Here is a 21392-nt window from a genome sequence, read left to right on the forward strand (position 1 = left end):
TTAATCAATACATGGTCTGAGACCACTGTCCTTTTTTCCAACGAAGAAGAAGCTGGACGCAGCCGGGAAGAAGGTCGAATGAAACCGTTTGAGTGTTTCATCAATGTAGTTCTCCATTGCCTCATTTTCCAGGATAGATATCAGGTAAACACGACCCTTCGGTGGGGACACTCCAGGGACTAAGTCAATAGCACAGTCCCCTGGGCGATTTGGTGGCAGAATGGAGGCCTTGATTTTGCTGAAGACATTGCTGTGCTGGGCATATTCAGACGGTATGGCGAATGGCACTGCAGAGGCAGATTCCTCAATGGTGGTGGCTCTGTAGGGTAGGCTGAGACAACTGGTGAAGCAGGTAGAAGACCAGGACAGTAGTTCACCTTGTCGCCACGAGTTGGCAGGGTCATGACGACAAACCAGGGGTGTCCGAGGATGAGTGACTGTTTGGGAAATGAGAGTTCCGTGAGTTGAATGGTTTAGTGTGGAAGACTCCAATCTGGACAGTGACGCTGTGCCATGTGCTTAATGAAGCCCGTGCCCAATGGCTGCCCGTCCAGGTTGTTTATCCGTAAGGGAGGGGTGACAGGTGTTAGATCAATGTCAAGCTCTTGTACTACCTGGTGATCAATAAAACTACCTGCTGCTCCCGAATCTATGAATCCCTCTACATACTTAGTAACCCCCTTCATGGTTATCAATACTTGGATGGACAATTGCTTCTGGGAGATATTTAGAAAGAAGGACACGCCTACCTGCATGGCAGCGGAGAGACACTTCTCATTTCTCTGCGGGGAGCGAACAGGGCAATGGCTGCGTAGATGATCTTTCCCTCCACAGTATAGGCAGAGCCCTTCTTGGATCCACCTTTGACATTCAATAGACGGGAGAGGAGCATGGCACAATTGCATGGGCTCTGGAAGAATCAGATGGGATCATGGAATGAGAAGGTTTCGGGTTCCTGGGTGGCAGAGTTCTTCGGAGGTAGTTCTGCCCCTGAACAAGGCAGATAACCCACTGTTCCTAGACCAGCAGTGATGGTGCTCCGGTGGTGGTGTTGATTCCTCTAGCCGGGGAGGCCTAGAGCTGTGGTGGTCAGGAGAGTAGCATTGGTACCAGTGCTCCAGCAGTGTTGACTCAGGCCAGGAGGGCCTAGAATACACCCTCCTGAGTACGCCCTCCTGATCTCTTGCTGCTCGTGATGTAGGTACTCATATTCCCTCATCAGCTCACAACTAGTGTGGGTGTGGTCACTTCCTGACCACTAAAGAGGCCTGGAGCAGGGCTGGTGGTCTCTTAGATGAGAGAGGTGTGTAGGCAACTCATCTTAATCATGCGCATGATGGCTTCTTGTGGCGGTGTGGGCTGAGTTGGGTGGTGACAGCAGCCCAATACGTCTTAGGGATGCAAGTTAACTAATCTGCATCCTGGGGTGCGGAAACAACTCCTCTTCTGGGTACTTCAACATCTCAAATATAGCAGATCAGAATCACACGATACGAAGGACCATGCAAAAACTATTGGTCACTAAATTCTGAGAAATTAAATACTCAATACCATAACAATACTACAGCGAAAAAATGCCTTAACCTCTTGGGTAGGGGCAGTATTTTAGATGAATGAGGTGCCCAATTTAAAGTCCATGTAAAAACTGTTGGTCACTAAATCCGTCTCGAAAGACCATGAAAACTATTAGTTGCTACCTCCGGAGAAATGACAGCGCATGTAAAAAATCTGTTGATCACTAAATAGGGCGGTATTGGCAACTCCAACATAAAAAATAGTAACAGCCATACAGTAGAACATATAGCTGAAACTTGTCAAAGTAACATGAAGTAATTAGTGATCATTACCTACAATATTATTACTAATCCTTCAAGCTGTATTTAGTGACCAACAGTTCTTTACATTGTATGTAGTTTTTCCGGATTTAATCTCAAGTAGTTTTTACAAGACCTTTACTTGCTTTCTGTATAGGTTAAATGGTCTCATCATGAAGGCATTTAGTTAAAATGGGATTCATATCTCTCTGATGGACACCCTGTGTTTTTATTACATGTTTATTTGATCTTTGTCCCCGTGCCCTTACACGGCACAACGTAATTTGGGTAAAATAAAAACCCTATTACGCATTCCTGCATCTGTCTCCCGATCCTTTATGCCAACATGACACATATTTTCTTCTTTCAACTCTATACTTCAAAAGTTTGGATATGAAATCAGACTTTTGACCCATATTCATATCAGTTGAACCATTTAGAAATTACATCACTTTTTGTACAAAGTCTTCCCATTTTAGGGAAGCAAAAGTATAAGGACAAATTCACTTATGTTTTTACTACTTTAATACACACACAATTGCTTTCCGTCGATGTGCCCTTGAGTAAGGCACTTAACCCTAATTGTTCTTGTAAGTCACTCTGGATAAGAGCGTCTGCTAAATGACAGACAAAAACGACATATTTCACCTCTGAATGATTCTTAGAGAGCATATTACATCAGCAAAACTCAACCTGTGCTCTGTGACTGATGTCACTGGGACTATGTTGTCTCTACTGTGTAACTCTTTAATTATGTTAGTTTTGACTTGGTTAAGTTTCTGACACCTGAGGGTGCTGTTATCACCTGTATGCAAAGCTCTGGAACAATGAGGTCCAAAACTCTAAGGAATTCTACCAATTAAAGGTGTTGGAGACACACAAATGCTTTCCTCCAGGGCCCTAATAAGGCCCCAATACAGCATAAACATTCAAAGTGAACCTGCAGTGAACATAAGTACAGTTCTATTGTCATTTGTGTGAGTACAACTTCCATTAGGCCTCAGACTCAGTACAACCCTCACCTCTGAACTAGCCTTCCCTGCACAGGTCAAGAATCCCACATCTGAATCATGACTCTGTCACAGGTGGGATCTGAACCGTGGTACCCTGAATGGAAAACCAACATCTTAACCAATAGTCCAAGAGGGTCTTTCCTCTTGGACTATTGGTTAAGATGTTGGTTTTCCATTCAGTTGGGATTCCACCCAAGGTGACACTGATTTAGAAGTACCAGGCAGGGCTACCTCATCATGAGAGCATGAGTCTGACTCACCTCTGCTACACATTTTCCAGTTAAGTCCATTAGCAGATGGGGGGGGGATTGTGGCATTAATAAAGATAATCATGAAGAGGAAGGTTTTCAGACTAAACCTCCCCCTAACCTCACTGAAGTCTCAATCCTACACCCCTCTTTATAGTGTTTTTGATAAATAACAAGACATATTCACAAGTACAGAACTGAAAAGATTTTTTTTCATGAGGCCTCTGAGTTGGCACATCCTGATTTCATGGGGCATGTTCCAGGATCAACACATATATAATATGATCCAGGGTCAATATAGACATATCTAACATACCAAAAGACTCTCGTGTGACCCCCTCTCGTGTGACCCCCTCTCGTGTGACCCCCTCTCGTGTGACCCCCTCTCGTGTGACCCCTGCAGCAGTGAAGTTGTGAGAACACAAGTAGTGAGAGTACACCTCCATTTTGTACTATTCTAAGGTTGTTGTTAATATACCATGTACCTGCAGGCTGTACTCCTTGGCTGCATTGCTGGAGGCTGTCTTAAGTTATTTAGAGCATGTACGAGAGTTTTGCAGCAATGTGTCAAATAGATTAGAGCCCAGGGTGGCCGTGTGGCGCTGCATCACTGACCTTGGGTTGTGGCTAATAGTGTGGAGTTGCCTGAAGGTTAGCAATTATGCCCTTAAAGGGAAGTTACACTCAAAAGCTGTCCTTAGTTATTTTGTTTACTAGTCCAATGTAGACGCAGTCCCACAATTATTTGTATGTCTGTTGTCAACTTTTCAAGATATTGGACTTTCAAGAATCAAAGTGTCACCGGCCACAGCATCACACAGTATGATGATTTGCATCATCATGATGATGTAGCCATCAACACTTTGATTCTTGGTTTTGAGTGACATTTCCCTTTAAAGCTGGAATCTGTAGCGTTGAAACTGACATGTCCGTTTGCGATATTACACGTGCGATTGTCACACCCTGATCTGTTTCACCTGTCGTTGAGCTTGTCTCCACCCCACTCCAGGTGTCGCCCATCTTCCCATTATCTCCTGTGTATTCATACCTGGGTTCTCTGTTTGTCTGTTGACAGTTTGTCTTGTCTTGTCAGGTCTTACAAGCATTCTATTCCGCTTTCCTGTTTCTCTAGTTCTGTTTCATAGTTTTTCCCGAACTTTCTTAGACACTACATATCCAAAGTATGTGGACAGCTGCTCGAGGAACATCTCATTCCAAAATCACGGGCATTAATATGGAATTGGTCCGCCCTTTTCCTCTATAATAGCCCCCACTCTTCTGGGAAGGCTTTCCACTAGATGTTGGATAAATGCCGTTGGGACTTCCATTCGGATTCCATTCTGCCACAAGACCAATAGTGAAGTTGGTCATTGATGTTGGGCGATTAGGCCTGGCTCACAGTCCTCATTCCATTTCATCCCCAAGGTGTGCGACAGGGTCGAGGTCAGGGCTCTGTGCAGGCCAGTCAGGTTCTTCAACACAGATCTCGACAAACCTATTTCTGAATGGACCTCACTTTGTTCACAGGAGCATTTTTGTGCTGGAACAGGAAAGGGCCTTCCCCAAAATGCTTTCACAAGTCTAGAATGTCATTGTCTGTTGTAGAGTTAAGATTTCCTTTCACTGGAACTAAGGGGTCTAGCTCAACCCATGAAAAACAGCCCCGAACCATTATTCCTCCTCCACCAAACTTTACCGTTCACACTATGCATTGGGGCAGGTAGCGTTCTCCTGACATCCGCCAAATCTGCTTTGTCACTCCAGAGAAGGCATTTTTCACTGCTCCAGAGTCCAACGGAGGCGTGCTTTACACCACTCGAGACGACACTAGGCATTGCGCATGGTGATTTTAGGCCTTTGTGCGGCTAATATTTAGTAATGCTTTGATGCACCTGTACTGACCTCGCCTTTTAATTTTTTATTTTTTATTTATTTTACCTTTATTTAACCAGGCAAGTCAGTTAAGAACACATTCTTATTTTCAATGACGGCCTGGGAACAATGGGTTAACTGCCTGTTCAGGGGCAGAATGACAGATTTGTACCTTGTCAGCTCAGGGGTTTGAACTCACAACCTTCCGGTTACTAGTCCAATGCTCTAACCACTAGGCTACCCTGCCGCCCCTCATGTGTCCTAAGGTTGTGGAATATGTTCCAAACTGAGCACTGACATAAACCAAACCAGTTAGTCTGCACAGTTATCATATTTCCCATATAAAATAGCCTTTGATGGACCAAAACATCACCCATAATATATTTTCCCCATTAAAATGCTTAGTTGAGTAAATGTACCATATCTCTCATGTAAGGTTGAATGACAGGCTGGGTGGGCACAGCAACATCCAATCCTGTCATATATTACATAGTGTTTTCACGAATGATTTGTTTAACCATCCGTTTGTTCATTTCTTTGCTCACTTGTGCAAGTTTTGCTGGTTGTTGTGGTTTGCTTGTGTGTGTGTGTGTGTGTGTGTGTGTGTGTGTGTGTGTGTGTGTGTGTGTGTGTGTGTGTGTGTGTGTGTGTGTGTGTGTGTGTAGAGAGACGCTGGGGAGGGGAGTTTCTGTCAGTAGCTCAGGGATAAATAGAGAGGCAGAGCTCAGAGTTTGTCAGAAGGTGGACCAAGCAGGAGCAGCAGGACCTCAGCATTTTGACACTTTATTACAAATGGAGAAATATGAAGATGTTCAATACTGTTTTCAAGACGGAAACTCTTCTTGCAGAAAGGCTTTGCTGTCGACATCTATCTACATAACACTGTACAACTTCTTCTCATTGATTTCAGCAGTTCCAGTATTTTTGAACGTACTGGTGATCATCTCCATCTCTCACTTCAAGCAGCTCCACACTCCAACCAACCTGCTCATCCTCTCTCTGGCTGTGTCAGATCTCCTGGTGGGACTGATTGTGATACCAGTAACGACTGTAGCAATAATGGAACCATGATGGGATTTTGGGGAATATTTTTTGTGTACTTCTTTATCTCTGGGCAATATGGTCTTGATATCTATTGACCGTTATGTTGCTGTGTGTGATCCCTTATTGTACCACTCTAAAATAACAAATACAAGAATTATGTGTTGTATATTCATTACCTGGTGTTGCTGTATCATATACCGTGCTGCTACTGTCATGTCTTATTATGTCTGTTCCTGTTCTTTCTCTTCACTCTGTCTCTCTCTGCTGGTCTTATTAGGTTACCTTCTCTTTCTCTCCTTCTCCAGCTGTTCCTCATCTCCTCTAACTACCTCGTTCACCCTTTCCCCACCTGTTCCCTTTTTTCCCTCTGATTAGTTCTCTATTTCTCTCTCTGTTCCTGCTACTTTCGGTGTCAGATTCTCGTTTGAGTTTCTCATGCCAGAAGCAAGCTATAGTCTCGTTTGCTTCATCCTTGTCCTATTCTGTCGGAATCTGCCTGGCAGGTGCATCCTGTACACTACTAACTGTCTTTCGTTTGCACTGTGTCCAGTTCATCTGATGCTACGTGAGATCAGGTACCACTGTTCCTCTATGACCCGCGCCTACCCAGAGCGACCTGCAGCCTGTCGCCGCTAACCCAGCTATTCTACTCTGCTGCTAAGAAGGGGACTCTCTTGTTATTTATCAGAGGGACTTTATGTTTCATTTGTCGCCCTCTCTGCGGGTTGTCTATTTTGCCATTATCAACGTCTGAAGAGGATCTATGTCTTACCTGTGTTCTCATTAAAGAACTCTGTTTTTGTTAAACCGCTTTTGAGTCTTCACTCAAGTGCACAACAGAAGAATCTGACCAGAAATGGACCCAGCGACTCCGGATCCTTTTCACTCAGCCGTCGAGATCCAGGGAGCGATGCTAGGCAGACACGAGGAGGAATTGTCTGCTGCTCGACATGCCGTTGAGACCCTGGCCGCCCAAGTCTCCGACCTCACAAGACAGATTCACCATCTCCACCTCGATCCACCGACCACTTCCAGGGTTTCCGAGTCTCCGGAGCCCAGAATCAATAACCCGCCGTGTTACTCTGGGGAGCCCACTGAATGCCGCTCATTCCTCACTCAGTGTGATGTGGTGTTTTCTCTCCAGCCCAACACTTACTCCAGGAGCACAGCTCGCATCGCCTACGTCATTTCTCTCCTTACCGTACGGGCGCATGAGTGGGGCACGGCAATCTGGGAGGCGAGGGCTGAGTGTATTAACCAGTATCAGGACTTTAAGGAGGAGATGATACGGGTTTTTGACCGTTCTGTTTTTGGGGAGGAAGCTTCCAGGGTCCTGTCTTCCCTATGTCAAGGGAATCGTTCCATAACGGATTATTCTATTGAGTTTCGCACTCTTGCTGCCTCTAGTGACTGGAACAGAGCCGGCTTTGCTCGCTCGTTTTCTGGAGGGTCTCCTCGCCGAGGTTAAGGATGAGATTCTCTCCCGGGAGGTTCCTTCCAGCATGGACTCCTTGATAGCACTCGCTATTCGCATAGAGCGACGGTTTGATCTTCATCGCCGAGCTCGTGGAAAGGAGCTCGCGTTCTCCGTTGCCCCCCTCTCCGCATCACTGCCACCTGCCGCATCACTGCCACCTTCCTCCGCCGGCTCGGGTTCTGAGCCTATGCAGCTGGGGGTATCCGCATCTCGGCTAAGGAGAAGGAACGGAGAATCACCAACCGCCTCTGTCTCTACTGCGGCTCCGCTGGTCATTTTGTCACTTCATGCCCAGTAAAAGCCAGAGCTAATCAGTAAGAGGAGGGCTACTGGTGAGCGCTACTACTCAGGTCTCTCCTTCAAGATCCTGCACTACCTTTCCGGTCCATCTCCGCTGGACCGGTTCATCAGCTTCCTGCAGTGCCTTGATAGACTCTGGGGCGGAGGGCTGTTTTATGGGACGAGACCTGGGCTCGGGAACATGACATTCCTCTCAGACAGTTAAGGGATCCCAAGGCCTTGTTCGCTTTAGATGGTAGTTCTCTCCCCAAGATTCAGCGTGGCTACCTTTAACCCTCACTGTCTCTGGTAATCATAGCGAAACCATTTCTTTTTTAATTTTTCGTTCACCTTTTACACCTGTTGTTTTGGGCCATCCCTGGCTAGTTCGCCATAACCCTTCTATTAATTGGTCTAGTAATTCTATCCTATCCTGGAACGTCTCTTGTCATGTGACCTGTTTAATGTCTGCTATCCCTCCTGTTTCCTCTGTCTCTTCTTCACAGGAGGAGCCTGGTGATTTGACAGGGGTGCCGGAGGAGTATCACGATCTGCGCACGGTGTTCAGTCGTTCCAAGGCCACTTCTCTTCCTCCACACCGGTCGTATGACTGTAGTATTGATCTCCTTCTGGGAACTACTCCCCCCGGGGTAGACTATACTCTCTGTCGGCTCCCGAACGTAAGGCTCTCGAGGATTATTTGTCTGTATCTCTCGACGCCGGTACCATAGTCTCCTCCTCCTCTCCCGCCGGAGCGGGGGTTTTTTTTGTTCAGAAGAAGGACGGGTCCCTGCGCCCCTGCATAGATTATCGAGGGCTGAATGACATAACAGTTAAGAATCGTTATCCGCTTCCTCTTATGTCTTCAGCCTTCGAGATCCTGCAGGGAGCCAGGTTTTTCACCAAGTTGGACCTTCGTAACGCTTACCATCTCGTGCGCATCAGGGAGGGGGACGAGTGGAAGATGGCGTTTAACACTCCGTTAGGGCACTTTGAATACCGGGTTCTTCCTTTCGGCCTCGTTAACGCTCCAGCTGTCTTTCAGGCACTAGTTAACGATGTCCTGAGAGACATGCTGAACATCTTTGACATCCCTCACGACGCCAGGACAGCGGAGTCAATCACCACCTTCCGGAGACACCTGAAACCCCACCTCTTCAAGGAATACCTAGGATAGGATAAAGTAATCCTTCTCACCCCCCCCCCCCCTTAAATGATTTAGATGCACTATTGTAAAGTGGCTGTTCCACTGGATGTCAGAAGGTGAATTCACCAATTTGTAAGTCGCTCTGGATAAGAGCGTCTGCTAAATGACTTAAATGTAAATGTAAATGTTTACATTGACGATATCCTGATTTTTTTCACCGTCTCTCCCGATTCATGTTCAGCACGTTCGACGCGTCCTCCAGCGCCTTTTAGAGAACTGTCTTTATGTGAAGGTTGAGAAGTGCACTTTTCATGCCTCCTCTGTCCCTTTTCTCGGTTCCGTTATTTCCGCTGAGGGCATTAAGATGGATCCCGCTAAGGTCCAGGCTGTCATTGATTGGCCCGTTCCTAAGTCACGCGTCGAGCTGCAGCGCTTTCTCGGCTTCGCGAATTTCTATTGTCGTTTCATCCGTAATTTCGGTCAGGTGGCAGCTCCCCTCACAGCCCTTACGTCTGTCAAGAGGTGCTTTAAGTGGTCCGTTTCCGCCCAGGGAGCTCAAATCAAATCAAATCAAATCAAATGTTATTTGTCACATACACATGGTTAGCAGATGTTAATGCGAGTGTAGCGAAATGCTTGTGATTCTAGTTCCGACAATGCAGTAATAACCAACAAGTAATCTAACTAACAATTCCTAATCTACTGTCTTATACACAGTGTAAGGGGATAAAGAATATGTACATAAGGATATATGAATGAGTGATGGTACAGAGCAGCATAGGCAAGATACAGTAGATGGTATCGAGTACAGTATATACATGTGAGATGAGTATGTAAACAAAGTGGCATAGTTAAAGTGGCTAGGGATACATGTATTACATAAGGATGCAGTCGATGATATAGAGTACAGTATATAGGTATGCATATGAGATGAATAATGTAGGGTAAGTAACATTATATAAGGTAGCATTGTTTAAAGTGGCTAGTGATATATTTACAACATTTCCCATCAATTCCCATTATTAAAGTGGCTGGAGTTGAGTCAGTGTGTAGGCAGCAGCCACTCAATGTTAGTGGTTGCTGTTTAACAGTCTGATGGCCTTGAGAGCTTTTGATCTTCTCAAGAATCGTTTTACATCCGCACCTATTCTTGTTACACCTGACATCTCTAGACAGTTCATTGTTGAGGTTGACGCTTCAGAGGTGGGTGTGGGAGCCATTCTTTCCCAGCGCTCCCTCTCTGACGGCAAGGTCCACCCTTGCGCGTATTTTTCTCATCGCCTATCGCCGTCGGAACGTAAATATGATGTGGGAAATCGCGAACTGCTCGCCATCCGCTTAGCCCTAGGCGAATGGCAACAGTGGTTGGAGGGGGCGACCGTTCCTTTTGTCGTTTGGACTGACCATAGGAACCTTGAGTACATCCGTTCAGCCAAACGACTTAATGCGCTTCAGGCTCGTTGGGCTCTGTTTTTCGCTCGTTTTGAGTTCGTTATTTCTTATCGTCCGGGCTCAAAGAACACCAAGCCTGATGCTTTATCTCGTCTCTTCAGTTCTTCAGTAGTCTCCACCGACCCCGAGGGGATTCTCCCTGAGGGGCGTGTTGTCGGGTTGACTGTCTGGGGAATTGAGAGGCAGGTAAAGCAAGCACTCACTCACACTCCGTCGCCGCGCGCTTGCCCTAGGAACCTTCTTTTCGTTCCCGTTCCTACTCGTCTGGCCTTTCTTCAGTGGGCCCACTCTGCCAAGTTAGCCGGCCACCCCGGCGTTCGGGGTACGCTTGCTTCCATTCACCAGCGTTTTTGGTGGCCCACTCGGGAACGTGACACGCGTCGTTTTGTCGCTGCTTGTTCGGTCTGCGCGCAGACTAAATCCGGGAACTCCCCTCCTGCCGGCCGTCTCAGACCGCTTCCCATTCCCTCTCGACCGTGGTCTCACATCGCCTTAGATTTTATCACCGGACTGCCTTCGTCAGCGGGGAAGACAGTTATTCTTACGGTTGTCGATAGGTTCTCTAAGGCGGCTCATTTTATTCCTCTCGCTAAGCTCCCTTCTGCTAAGGAAACGGCACAGATCATCATCGAGAATGTTTTCAGAATTCATGGCCTTCCGTCAGACGTCGTTTCGGACAGAGGCCCGCAGTTCACGTCTCAATTTTGGAGGGAGTTTTGCCGTTTGATTGGGGCTTCCGTCAGTCTCTCGTCCGGCTTCCATCCCCAGTCTAACGGTCAAGCCGAACGGGCCAATCAGACTGTTGGTCGCATCTTACGCAGTCTTTCTTTTCGTAACCCTGCGTCTTGGTCAGAACAGCTCCCCTGGGCAGAATACGCCCACAACTCACTTCCTTCGTCTGCGACCGGTCTATCTCCTTTTCAGAGTAGCCTCGGGTACCAACCTCCGCTGTTCTCGTCTCAGCTTGCCGAGTCCTGCGTCCCCTCCGCTCAGGCTTTTGTCCAGCGTTGTGAGCGCACCTGGAAGGGGGTCAGGTCTGCACTTTGCCGTTATAGGGCGCAGACTGTGAGAGCCGCTAATAAGCGTAGAACTAAGAGTCCTAGATATTGTTGCGGTCAGAGAGTATGTCTCTCCACTCAGAACCTTCCCCTTAAGACAGCTTCTCGCAAGTTGACCCCGCGGTTCATTGGTCCGTTCCGTATTTCTCAAATCATTAATCCTGTCGCAGTGCGACTTCTTCTCCCGCGATATCTTCGTCGCGTCCACCCGGTCTTCCATGTCTCCTGTGTTAAGCAAAAGTCAGCTGCAAGTATTTTTCCAAAGAATTCAGAGGAGAATGCAGGCTTCCACGAACGATATATCAATGAAGAAATATGTGAAAAAACACCTTGAGGATTGATTCCAAACAACGTTTGCCATGTTTCGGTCGATATTATGGAGTTAATTCGGAAAAAGTTTGACGTTGTAGGTGATTGAATTTTCGGTTCGTTTCGGTAGCCAAATGTGATGTACAAAACGGAACGATTTCTCCTACACACAGACGCTTTCAGGAAAAACTGCGCATTTGGTATGTAACTGAGAGTCTCCTTATTGAAAACATCTGAAGCTCTTCAAAGGTAAATGATTTTATTTATTTGGTTATCTGGTTTTTGTGAAAATGTTGCGTGCTAAATGGCTATTATAAAAAACTTTGTAAATGTACAGGTGCAGAGTAGGTGTTTGACAGAATGTTTTCTTTTTGAAGAAATAACCTGGGGTAATATCATTGACGTTGTATTTACAATGGTTGTCCCGTGCTCTGTTATTATAACACTTTATTTGAAAATCTTTGTGGTGGCCAGATCACAGGCCAGAAAGGTATTTTCAAAAGAGGCTGTCAGTGTGTCTGGTGTTCAAACTCTACAGGCAAATAAGTCTGAGAGAAAAGCAGCAAATACTCTTTCTATTGTTGTTGTCAACTATTTCATTTGTTGTTCCATTTCTATGTTCTTCTTTCTTTCATTTGTCTTTCTTTAGCGAAAATTTATCATTCATCATTGGTTTTCTGCCACTTGTTAATTCTTTTATCAATCCAATCATTTATGCTTTCTTTTATCCATGGTTCAAAGTGACAGCTAAACATATTTTAATTCTAAAGTTAAGGCGTTCATAGTTCCTATGTTTTTATTCCCCAGTTTGATTAACAGGTTTAAAATAGTTTTGTAATACCATTGTTGTAATTGCTTCTTTCATGTAACAATACACTGATATGACTCATCAGATACATGTGGTGTTGATTCAGAATAATTTGTATGGATTGGAATGGAATGACTTGGAGAAGGCAACGGAAGGATTAAGCTTGTGTTATAAAAAACAATTTAGACATTGTGGATTGTATATTCCAAATTCCAAAGTCTGTTGTTGTTCCATGTTATTTAATGATAAACAGTTTGTAACTATTCTAAAAGTACATTTTGAGAACGTCATGAGTCATTATGTAGGTTTAACATCACCCTCTTGTGGCTCAATTGGGACACAATGCCTTCAACAAGTGCAGTAAAATGTAAATGTACAATATGCATGATATCAGATAACATCCAAGTATATCTCAATGGTGTATTGTGTAAGTAGTTGATGGTCAAACTTAAGAATATGCAATTATGGGTAACACTTTAAAATGTTCATAAATACACCATTTGTTAGGAATTTACAGTTTGCTCACCATTTATTATTAATTTCACATGTGTTAAGTGTTAGTCAGTTAGGTATTCTCAAATGTATAAATAACTACTATATGCATTAGGGATTAAGAGCAACAGCACAGGTGACCACAGACACTTGAACTTCAACATACTGGTAATGAACAGTACTACGACTCTCACTAAATCACTGCTGCCAGGTCAGGGGTCACACCAGAGCAGCTCTCTCAGATGCTGTGGAGTCAGAATGAATGTAGAGATTGGTAACACTTTATAATAACACTTTGTAATAAATCATTTATAATGATTATTCCGACTCCACATCAATAATGTCTCATTAACACCACATTTATTTTGTAAGATGGTTATTTATACATTGATAAACAACTTTTATGGTATGTAATAATGATTTCTAACATCATTCATAAGATGTTTAATAAATGTCCTTATAAACCATGTACAAATCATTAGTAAAGTATGTTTGCACTATCATATACAATAATCTAATAATATGATATAAAAAAAAACTTTACAAATGTACATGTATGAAGTAGGTGTTTGAAAGAATGTTTTATTGTTGAAGGGTCAATCTGGGGTAATATATTGACCTTCTAATTACAATGGTTGTCCCTTGCTCTATTATTATAACACTTTATATGAAAATCTTTGTGGTGGCCAGATCACAGGCCAGAAAGGTGTTTTCAAAAGAGGCTGCCAGTGTGTCTGGTGTTAAAACTGTACAGGCAAATAAGTCTGAGAGAAAAGCAGCAAATACTCTGTCTATTGTTGTTTTCAACTATCTCATTTGTTGGATTCCAAATCTATTAATTTTCTTATTTTTGTCTTTTTTAAGTGACAATTTATCCCTTTCCATCCCTTTTCTACCACTTGTTGCAGTAGTGGGGAGGCAGGGTAGCCTTGTGGTTAGAGCGTTGGACTAGTAACCGAAAGGTTGCAAGTTCGCAATCCCCAAGCTGACAAGGTACAAATCTGTCGTTCTGCCCCTGAACAGGCAGTTAACCCACTGTTCCTAGGCCGTCATTGAAAATAAGAATATGTTCTTAACTGACTTGCCTAGTAAAAATACATAGTTAATTCCTTAATAATTGATGCATTATTTAATCCATGGTTCAAAGTGACAGCTAAACATATTTTAACTCTGAAGTTCCTAGAATTTTATTCCCTAGTTTCACAAAGGTTTGATATCGTCAAGATATACAATTGTTGTAATTGCATCTTTGATGTAACAATACACTGACATTACTTATCTCAGTGTTCTCATCAAAAGATACAAGTGGTGTTGATACAGAATGATTTGGATGAATTGGATTTGAAGGACTTGGAGAAGGCATAAGTCTGTTGTTGTTCCATGTTATTCAATGATAAATAGTATGCAAGTATTCTAAATGTACATTCTGATGAAGTCATGAGTCGTTCCATATGTTGTTTGACATCTCCCTCTAGTGGCTCAATTGTGACACAGCGTCTTCATCAAGTGCAGTAAAGTTGAAATGTACAATACTGCATGATATCACATAACGTCCAGGTATATCTCAATGGTGTTTTGTGTAAGTAGTTGAGGGTAAAATGCAATAATATGCAATTAAGGGTAACACGTTAATGTTAAGTAAAAAAAAAAACAATTGTAAGGAATTTACAGTCTGTTCACAATATATTAATTATTACTCATTACATAACTAGAATAGGCATTAAATAACTAGAATAGGCATTAATGATTAAGCACAACAGCACATTTATTAAGAACTTTTATAGTCTGTAATAATGATACATAAGATATTTATTAGAATTAACTTATAAACTATTTACTGATCATTAGTAAAGTCATTTTGCAGTCCCTAATCGAAAGTGAGGACTATTCACACTTTCTTAATTCTTTATAAATGTTTTGAACAGTGACCAGTTTAATTTATCACATAAAGATGGACATGCTATTGGTAGATATTCCAGCAGTACCTGATGCTCCTAAAGTTCTCAAAATGACCTGGAACATATCACTGGTTAAACAATAAGCACACAACACAGAGGATGTTAAAGGAAATATATTGAACAATTTATTCCAAAACAGTCACACTGTTGTAGTAGTGTGCTGAAGGAAGTAACGTGTTTGTCTGAAAATGATAACATTATTGTTTGTTGGCCCTGAGAACCTAAACCAAAGTGTGGATAACAGTCACTCATTCGAGCAGCTTTTAGACTGTTTACAGGGTAATAGAACCAATATCTAAATAAATAATTTAACTGAACATTACATTTAAAAGGTTACTACCTTTAATACACTACAAGTGAAGGTGTCCAAATACTTTTGTTCCTAAACGGTAAAACATATGTATGAAAATACCCTCAAATAAAAGGTGACATTTTATAATGTTGCCTCATGAAACATTAGATTTCATATCCAAAATGCTGGAGTGAAGAGACAAGTTTAAAAACATTTTTACTGCAGAGTTTTACACCCACTGGGCCAACACTGGTTGAATCAATGTTGTTGAATTTTTAACCAACATGGAGTAGACATTGAATTGATGTCTGTGCCCAATGGGCAGGGATTGCTTTCAATATGTGCTGTGGCCATAGGATGGTGGTATACTTCACAATCTGTGACTGAGAGGAACAACTTTACTCATTCATACATGAAAGACACGTTTGTCTGTTCTATTAAGTAAATGTGTATCTGAACTCTATGTGTTTGGTGAAAGTGTGCCTCTGCCAAACTGAGAAGAGACCATCTGTATAAATAATACCAAAGCCGTTTCATTACAGGAAACGGTGCCTTCAGAAAGTATTCATACCCCTTGACTTATTACACATGTTGTTGTGTTACATCCTGAATTCAAAATTTATAAAAATAATGTTGTTTTTTTTCATTCATCTACACACAACACCACATAACTAGAAAGTGAAAACATGTTTTTAAACATTTTTTTACAAATGTATTGCAAATTAAATACAGGAATATCTAATTTACATAAGTGTATAATGGTTTCTGCTTCCCTGAACAGCTGCATATCACGGGGGCTGTTCGATGCTAATGCAGAACGCCATAGGATTTTTTTGTGTTGGTCAAGGGCAGTCAGGTCTGGGGAGAACCAAGGGCTATATCTGTTCCTGGTTCTAAATTTCTTGAATGGGGCATGTTTATTTAAGATGGTTAGGAAGTGATTTTTTTTAAATATCCAGGCATCCTCTACTGACGGGATGAGATCAATATCCTTCCAGGATACCCCGGCCAGGTCGATTAGAAAGGCCTGCTCGCTGAAGTGTTTCATGGAGCGTTTGACAGTGATGAGTGGAGGTCGTTTGACCGCTGACCCATTACGGATGCAGGCAATGAGGCAGTGATCGCTGAGATCTTGGTTGAAGACAGCAGAGGTGTATTTAGAGGGCAAGTTGGTTAGGATGATATCTATGAGGGTGCCCGTGTTTAAGGCTTTGGGGAGGTACCTGGTAGGTTCATTGATAATTTGTGTGAGATTGAGGGCATCAAGTTTAGATTGTAGGATGGCTGGGGTGTTAAGCATGTTCCAGTTTAGGTCGCCTAGCAGCACGAGCTCTGAAGATAGATGGGGGGCAATCAGTTCACATATGGTGTCCAAAGCACAGCTGGGGGCAGAGGGTGGTCTATAGCAGACGGCAAAGGTGAGAGACTTGTTTTTAGAGAGGTGGATTTTTAAAAGTAGAAGATAGAATGTTTTGATAGAGGTTAGGTTAGCCTTCTGGCCTACTCTACGTGACATATGGTGGCAGTGGTGAGGAGTGATGAATATGTGTGTGCGTTAAAGAACCAAATGGCCCGCGGCCCGCGGCCAGTGACGGACTTCTACGTCACAGTGTGTGGTGGAACTAAAAGGTTGGATAAGGTATAGTGAGCAGGACTAGAGGCACTACAGTGAAATAAGCCAATAAACACTAACCAGAACAGCAATGGACAAGGCATATTGACATTAAGGAGAGGCATGCTTAGTCGAGTGATCAAAAGGGTCCAGTGAGTAGAGAGGTTGGTTGGGGGTCACGGCGATTTAGACAGCTAGCCAGGCCATCGGTAGCAAGCTAGCATAGGATGGAGGTCTGTTATTAGCCACCTCTTGCGTTCCGTCAGTAGATTATTGGGGTTCCATGTGGTAGAGGGGATTAATCAAAATCAGACAACAACAACAAAAAACAATAGATATAGTTATAGAGGCCCAAGAAAAATAAATAAATAAATAATAATAAAAATAAATAAATTGTCCGATTTTCTATTCAGATAGCAGCCGATAAGACAGCTAACGGTTAGCGGGCCGCAGATGGGCGTTCAGGTAACGTCGCAACGGAGGAGCCAACCGGATAACTCCTTCGTGTAGATAACGTCGGCAGTCCAGTTGTGAAGGCCCGGTGGGCTCCGCGTAGGCAGTAAAACGGGTCCGGATAGGTGATTGTAGCCCAGGAGTGATTGATGGAACTCTTCAGCTGGCTAGCTCCGGAATAATTGATGTTTGCTCCGGAATTGACGAAAGTCGATAGTCGCACGGATAGCAGCTAGCTGGCTGTGAGATCCAGGTATGAATGTCCAGAGTTAGCGGTTGAAATCCAGGGACATGGAGAGAAAATTTGGTCCGGTATGTTTCGTTCCGAGCCGCGCTGCGCCGCACAAAACTGGCGAGAGATTTTCGAGCTAAAGGATAGCTGATGACCACAAACCGTGGTTAGCTGAATACTAACGATTAGCCAGTAAAGAAGCTAACTAGCTTCTGATTAGCTTCTGATTAGCTTCTGATTAGCTTCTGATTATCTTCTGGATTAGCTTCTGGCTAGCTTCTGGCTAGCTCCTGGCTAGTTTCTGGCTAGCTTCTTGGAGGATTACAGATTTGAGGTAAATAATACTTTTTTTATAAATATAAATTGGTGAGTGTTTTGAAGATGAGTTTATGGAAAATTAAAAAATATATATAAAAAGGTATGTGAAAAAAGTTGTAATATATATATATATATACGGGACACGACAAGACGAGGACAAAAGACGTCTGAACTGCTATGCCATCTTGGAATGTGACTGCATAGTCAACGTTAAATAAATACAGACTGATGTCAAATTTTAACGAATTAAGTTAATTGCATATGTATGTATTAAATGAATGTATTTTCAGGTGGTGTTGGTTTTCTTACATTTCAGTTAATCCAGGTTTCCAACATGTTTTTATACATTTTAAAATAATATGACAAAGTGCAGTTTTTATAACTATTCTACGCATTATTTTATATGCAACCTTAATACTGAAGGGTCATGAAAAGTGGTTAAACCAATGTATGTTGCCTATTATAGTCTATTGTCAACAATTCAATCATATTTTTAACCAAAATAAGTATTTTTAATAAAAACGAAATGTACCTATTCTTAGTCCACCATACCTTTTACTTACACCTGGTTAAGCAAATTTTTTGACAATTCTTGTTTTTCAGCCTTTTTACATTTTGACTATTTATTTTCATATTCCTACTATTCAAGGTCTCTATTAACAGGAATGGTGCTATATTAATCCCTCACCAATTGAATTCCTGCCTTGTGTCTGTGTCTGGTGACTGCTTTTGAGTTTTCTTACAGCCTTTGAATGTGCAAAGTTAGAGTCTCACAACACTGAACTGCAGCAACCAAAAACTATACAAATTATGTTAATTGATGCTGGAGGGCTGGGGGAGTTGACCAATCAGGTTTAAGGTTTGTTTCATATCCACTTCTAAATCCATTGGCTGAGCATGTTGTCATGACGTTGGCCTGGGGGAAAGGTTTATGACATTCATAAATACCTCCTCCCCCCTTTTTCTTCTCTCTACCCTACTAAGGTTATATTTGCAAAACCCTTGTTTAGCATAGAGATTCTGGGAACGTCAGAATGTCGGGGGAAATTAACTATATTCTGGTAATCCGAACAATTGAACATATGCAGTGGTAGTTAATGAATATGATGTCAGTTTGGTTGTCATCCGAGACATTCTCATCAATGATAAGATGACATAAACTCTACAGTGGAAAGTCTACACATCAGAGTTATCAGGTTCACATGGAATTGTTGTTCAATTTAAATGTTTGAATATGACATTATTTGTGATGGGATGAAATGTGATTTTAGCTTCTAAAATGTGAGATTTGGATTTTCATAAGATAGGGCTGCTCAATCAGTGGCCCTCCCCTGTGAAGGCACAAGGGCTATACAACTTTTCAAACACCCTCCTCTCCCTGCCTATATAAGCCCTTGACGACAACATAACTATCTGTTCCGGGGATATGAGGATGACGATCCTATGTCAGAATGGTTCAGATAAAACTACAGAACGAAGCCAACATCAGCATGAGCTTTGGTTGCGAATGGTATGAACTTTGAACTCTTATTCACTACAGAAGTGATACCTCCTAGCCGTTGAGTTAGCGACCGCAGCTGCAAACGCAGGTTAGGAAGGAACAGACAGAGTATCCCATCTACCACACAACGACGTTACTACAACTTATTCAAGTGACCACCAGAGACATTCTTCAAAGGACAAAGGACTCGGTTTGGCAACACGGTCTTCCATCTACCACCAACCTACTGAAACGCAGCTCGGAGTAAATATTTATTGCATTTTCCTATTCCAAATGTGCGGTAATTTATAATGCATAAGATACTGTATATACGATAGCACAGCTTTGCCTTTGTTCCTGCCTTCCCACTCTCTCAAACCCAGCCCCTTTTCCTTTGTGTAACAAGCTGTCATATCTGTTCTGCCCACTTGGGACGTTTTCCTATGACGTAAAGAATTATCCAGGTATAATTAATTATTTGGGTATGTGAATTCTGTGTGATTAGTTAGGTATTTAGTAAATAAATAACTAAACCCAATTTTTTATTGCTGATTTATCTTTTTAGCCAGGGTTCTTGCAGATAACCAAGAATTTACAACTTTCAGATTATGAGACTGAAATAAGATGAAGATTAATGTTGACTGCTATTGATGTAAAATATTACTAGGTCTTTAAGAGTTTATTCGGAAGATAACAGCTCGATAAATATTATTTCGTGGTGCCCGACTCGCTATTTAATTACATTTGCATGATTAGCTCAATCAGGTGATATTAATTGCGGAGAAATTATTTTATAGAATAGCATGTCATATCAATTAATCTGGCATAGCCAAAGACACGACAATGTTCTACCAGCCGGTTGAGAACAGGATTCAATAAAGGGTAGAGCCTTCAAAAATGGTTCCATATAGCACCAAAAAGGGATCCGCTATGGTCACAAGGAACCCTTATTTGGTACCATATAGAACCATTTGTTTCCAGCTGATCTCATACTACTGTATCTCTTCTACATCTGAAGACACAGCTGGAAATGCAGGTAGGGGCAACTTCAGAATAGCTGCCCCCTATGTTTTCTGGAACTCAGCTGTCTTAGATGATCATCGATTGGATAGAGGGCCCTCTTGGCCCAAAGCCTGTTATAGCATGGGCAGTAACACTGAGGGCTTTCACCATTTTTAAGTAGTCATATACCATTTACACTGTATATTGGATAGGCAATCACTTGAAAAACTACAAACCTCAGATTTCCCACTTCCTGGTTGGATCTTTCTCAGGTTTTCGCCTGCCATATGAGTTCTGCTATACTCACAGACATCATTCAAACAGTTTTAGAACCTTCAGGGTGTTTATCCAAATCTACTAATAATATGCATATCCTAGGTTCTGGGCCTGAGTAGCAGGCAGTTTACTCTGGGCACGCTTTTCATCCGGACGTGATAAATACTGCCCCCTATCCCAAAGAAGTTCATTGCAAGCACCTCTGAGCCATATTGTTACGGCTTTCGTTGTGGAAAGGAGAGTCGGACCAAAATGCAGCGTGGTAATTTTCATACATGTTTAATGAATGAATAAACACGAACAATACAAAACAACAAACGTAACGTGAAAACCTAAACAGCCTATCTGGTGACAACAAACACAGAGACAGGAACAATCACCCACGAAACACTCAAAGAATATGGCTGCCTAAATATGGTTCCCATTCAGAGACAACGATAAACACCTGCCTCTGATTGAGAACCACTCCAGACAGCCATAGACTATGCTAGATACCCCCACTAAACCACAAACCCAATACCTAACAAAACCCCAAGACAAAACGCACCACAATAAACCCATGTCACACCCTGGCCTGACCAAAATAATAAAGAAAACACAAAATACTAAGACCAGGGCATGACACATATGTGACACGTGTAGAGATTGCTACGTATCGGTCCTCAAATTTTCCTTCTTAAATACCTGAATTCCTTTGTCTTTTCGTTCAGTGCCAAACAATCCAGGCAGTTGTAAGCAACCTCTCCAGCATTATCA

General features: G+C 42.7%; 1 protein-coding gene across 1 annotated transcript in view; it reads right to left on the bottom strand.

Annotated features, from left to right (window-relative positions):
• The window catches only part of LOC135546888 (trace amine-associated receptor 13c-like), a 31915-nt gene continuing 10523 nt past the window's right edge, over window positions 1–21392 (bottom strand). Inside the window, exons 5-8 of the mRNA XM_064975449.1 lie at window positions 3561–3599; window positions 3392–3472; window positions 750–910; window positions 1–340 (exon numbers count right to left, since the gene is read on the bottom strand). Of these exons, the coding sequence (XP_064831521.1) occupies window positions 1–340; window positions 750–910; window positions 3392–3472; window positions 3561–3599 (621 nt within the window). The remainder of the gene's footprint in view (window positions 341–749; window positions 911–3391; window positions 3473–3560; window positions 3600–21392) is intronic.

The sequence above is a fragment of the Oncorhynchus masou genome, chromosome 10 (assembly GCF_036934945.1).
Source record: "Oncorhynchus masou masou isolate Uvic2021 chromosome 10, UVic_Omas_1.1, whole genome shotgun sequence".
NCBI classification, from domain to species: domain Eukaryota; kingdom Metazoa; phylum Chordata; class Actinopteri; order Salmoniformes; family Salmonidae; genus Oncorhynchus; species Oncorhynchus masou.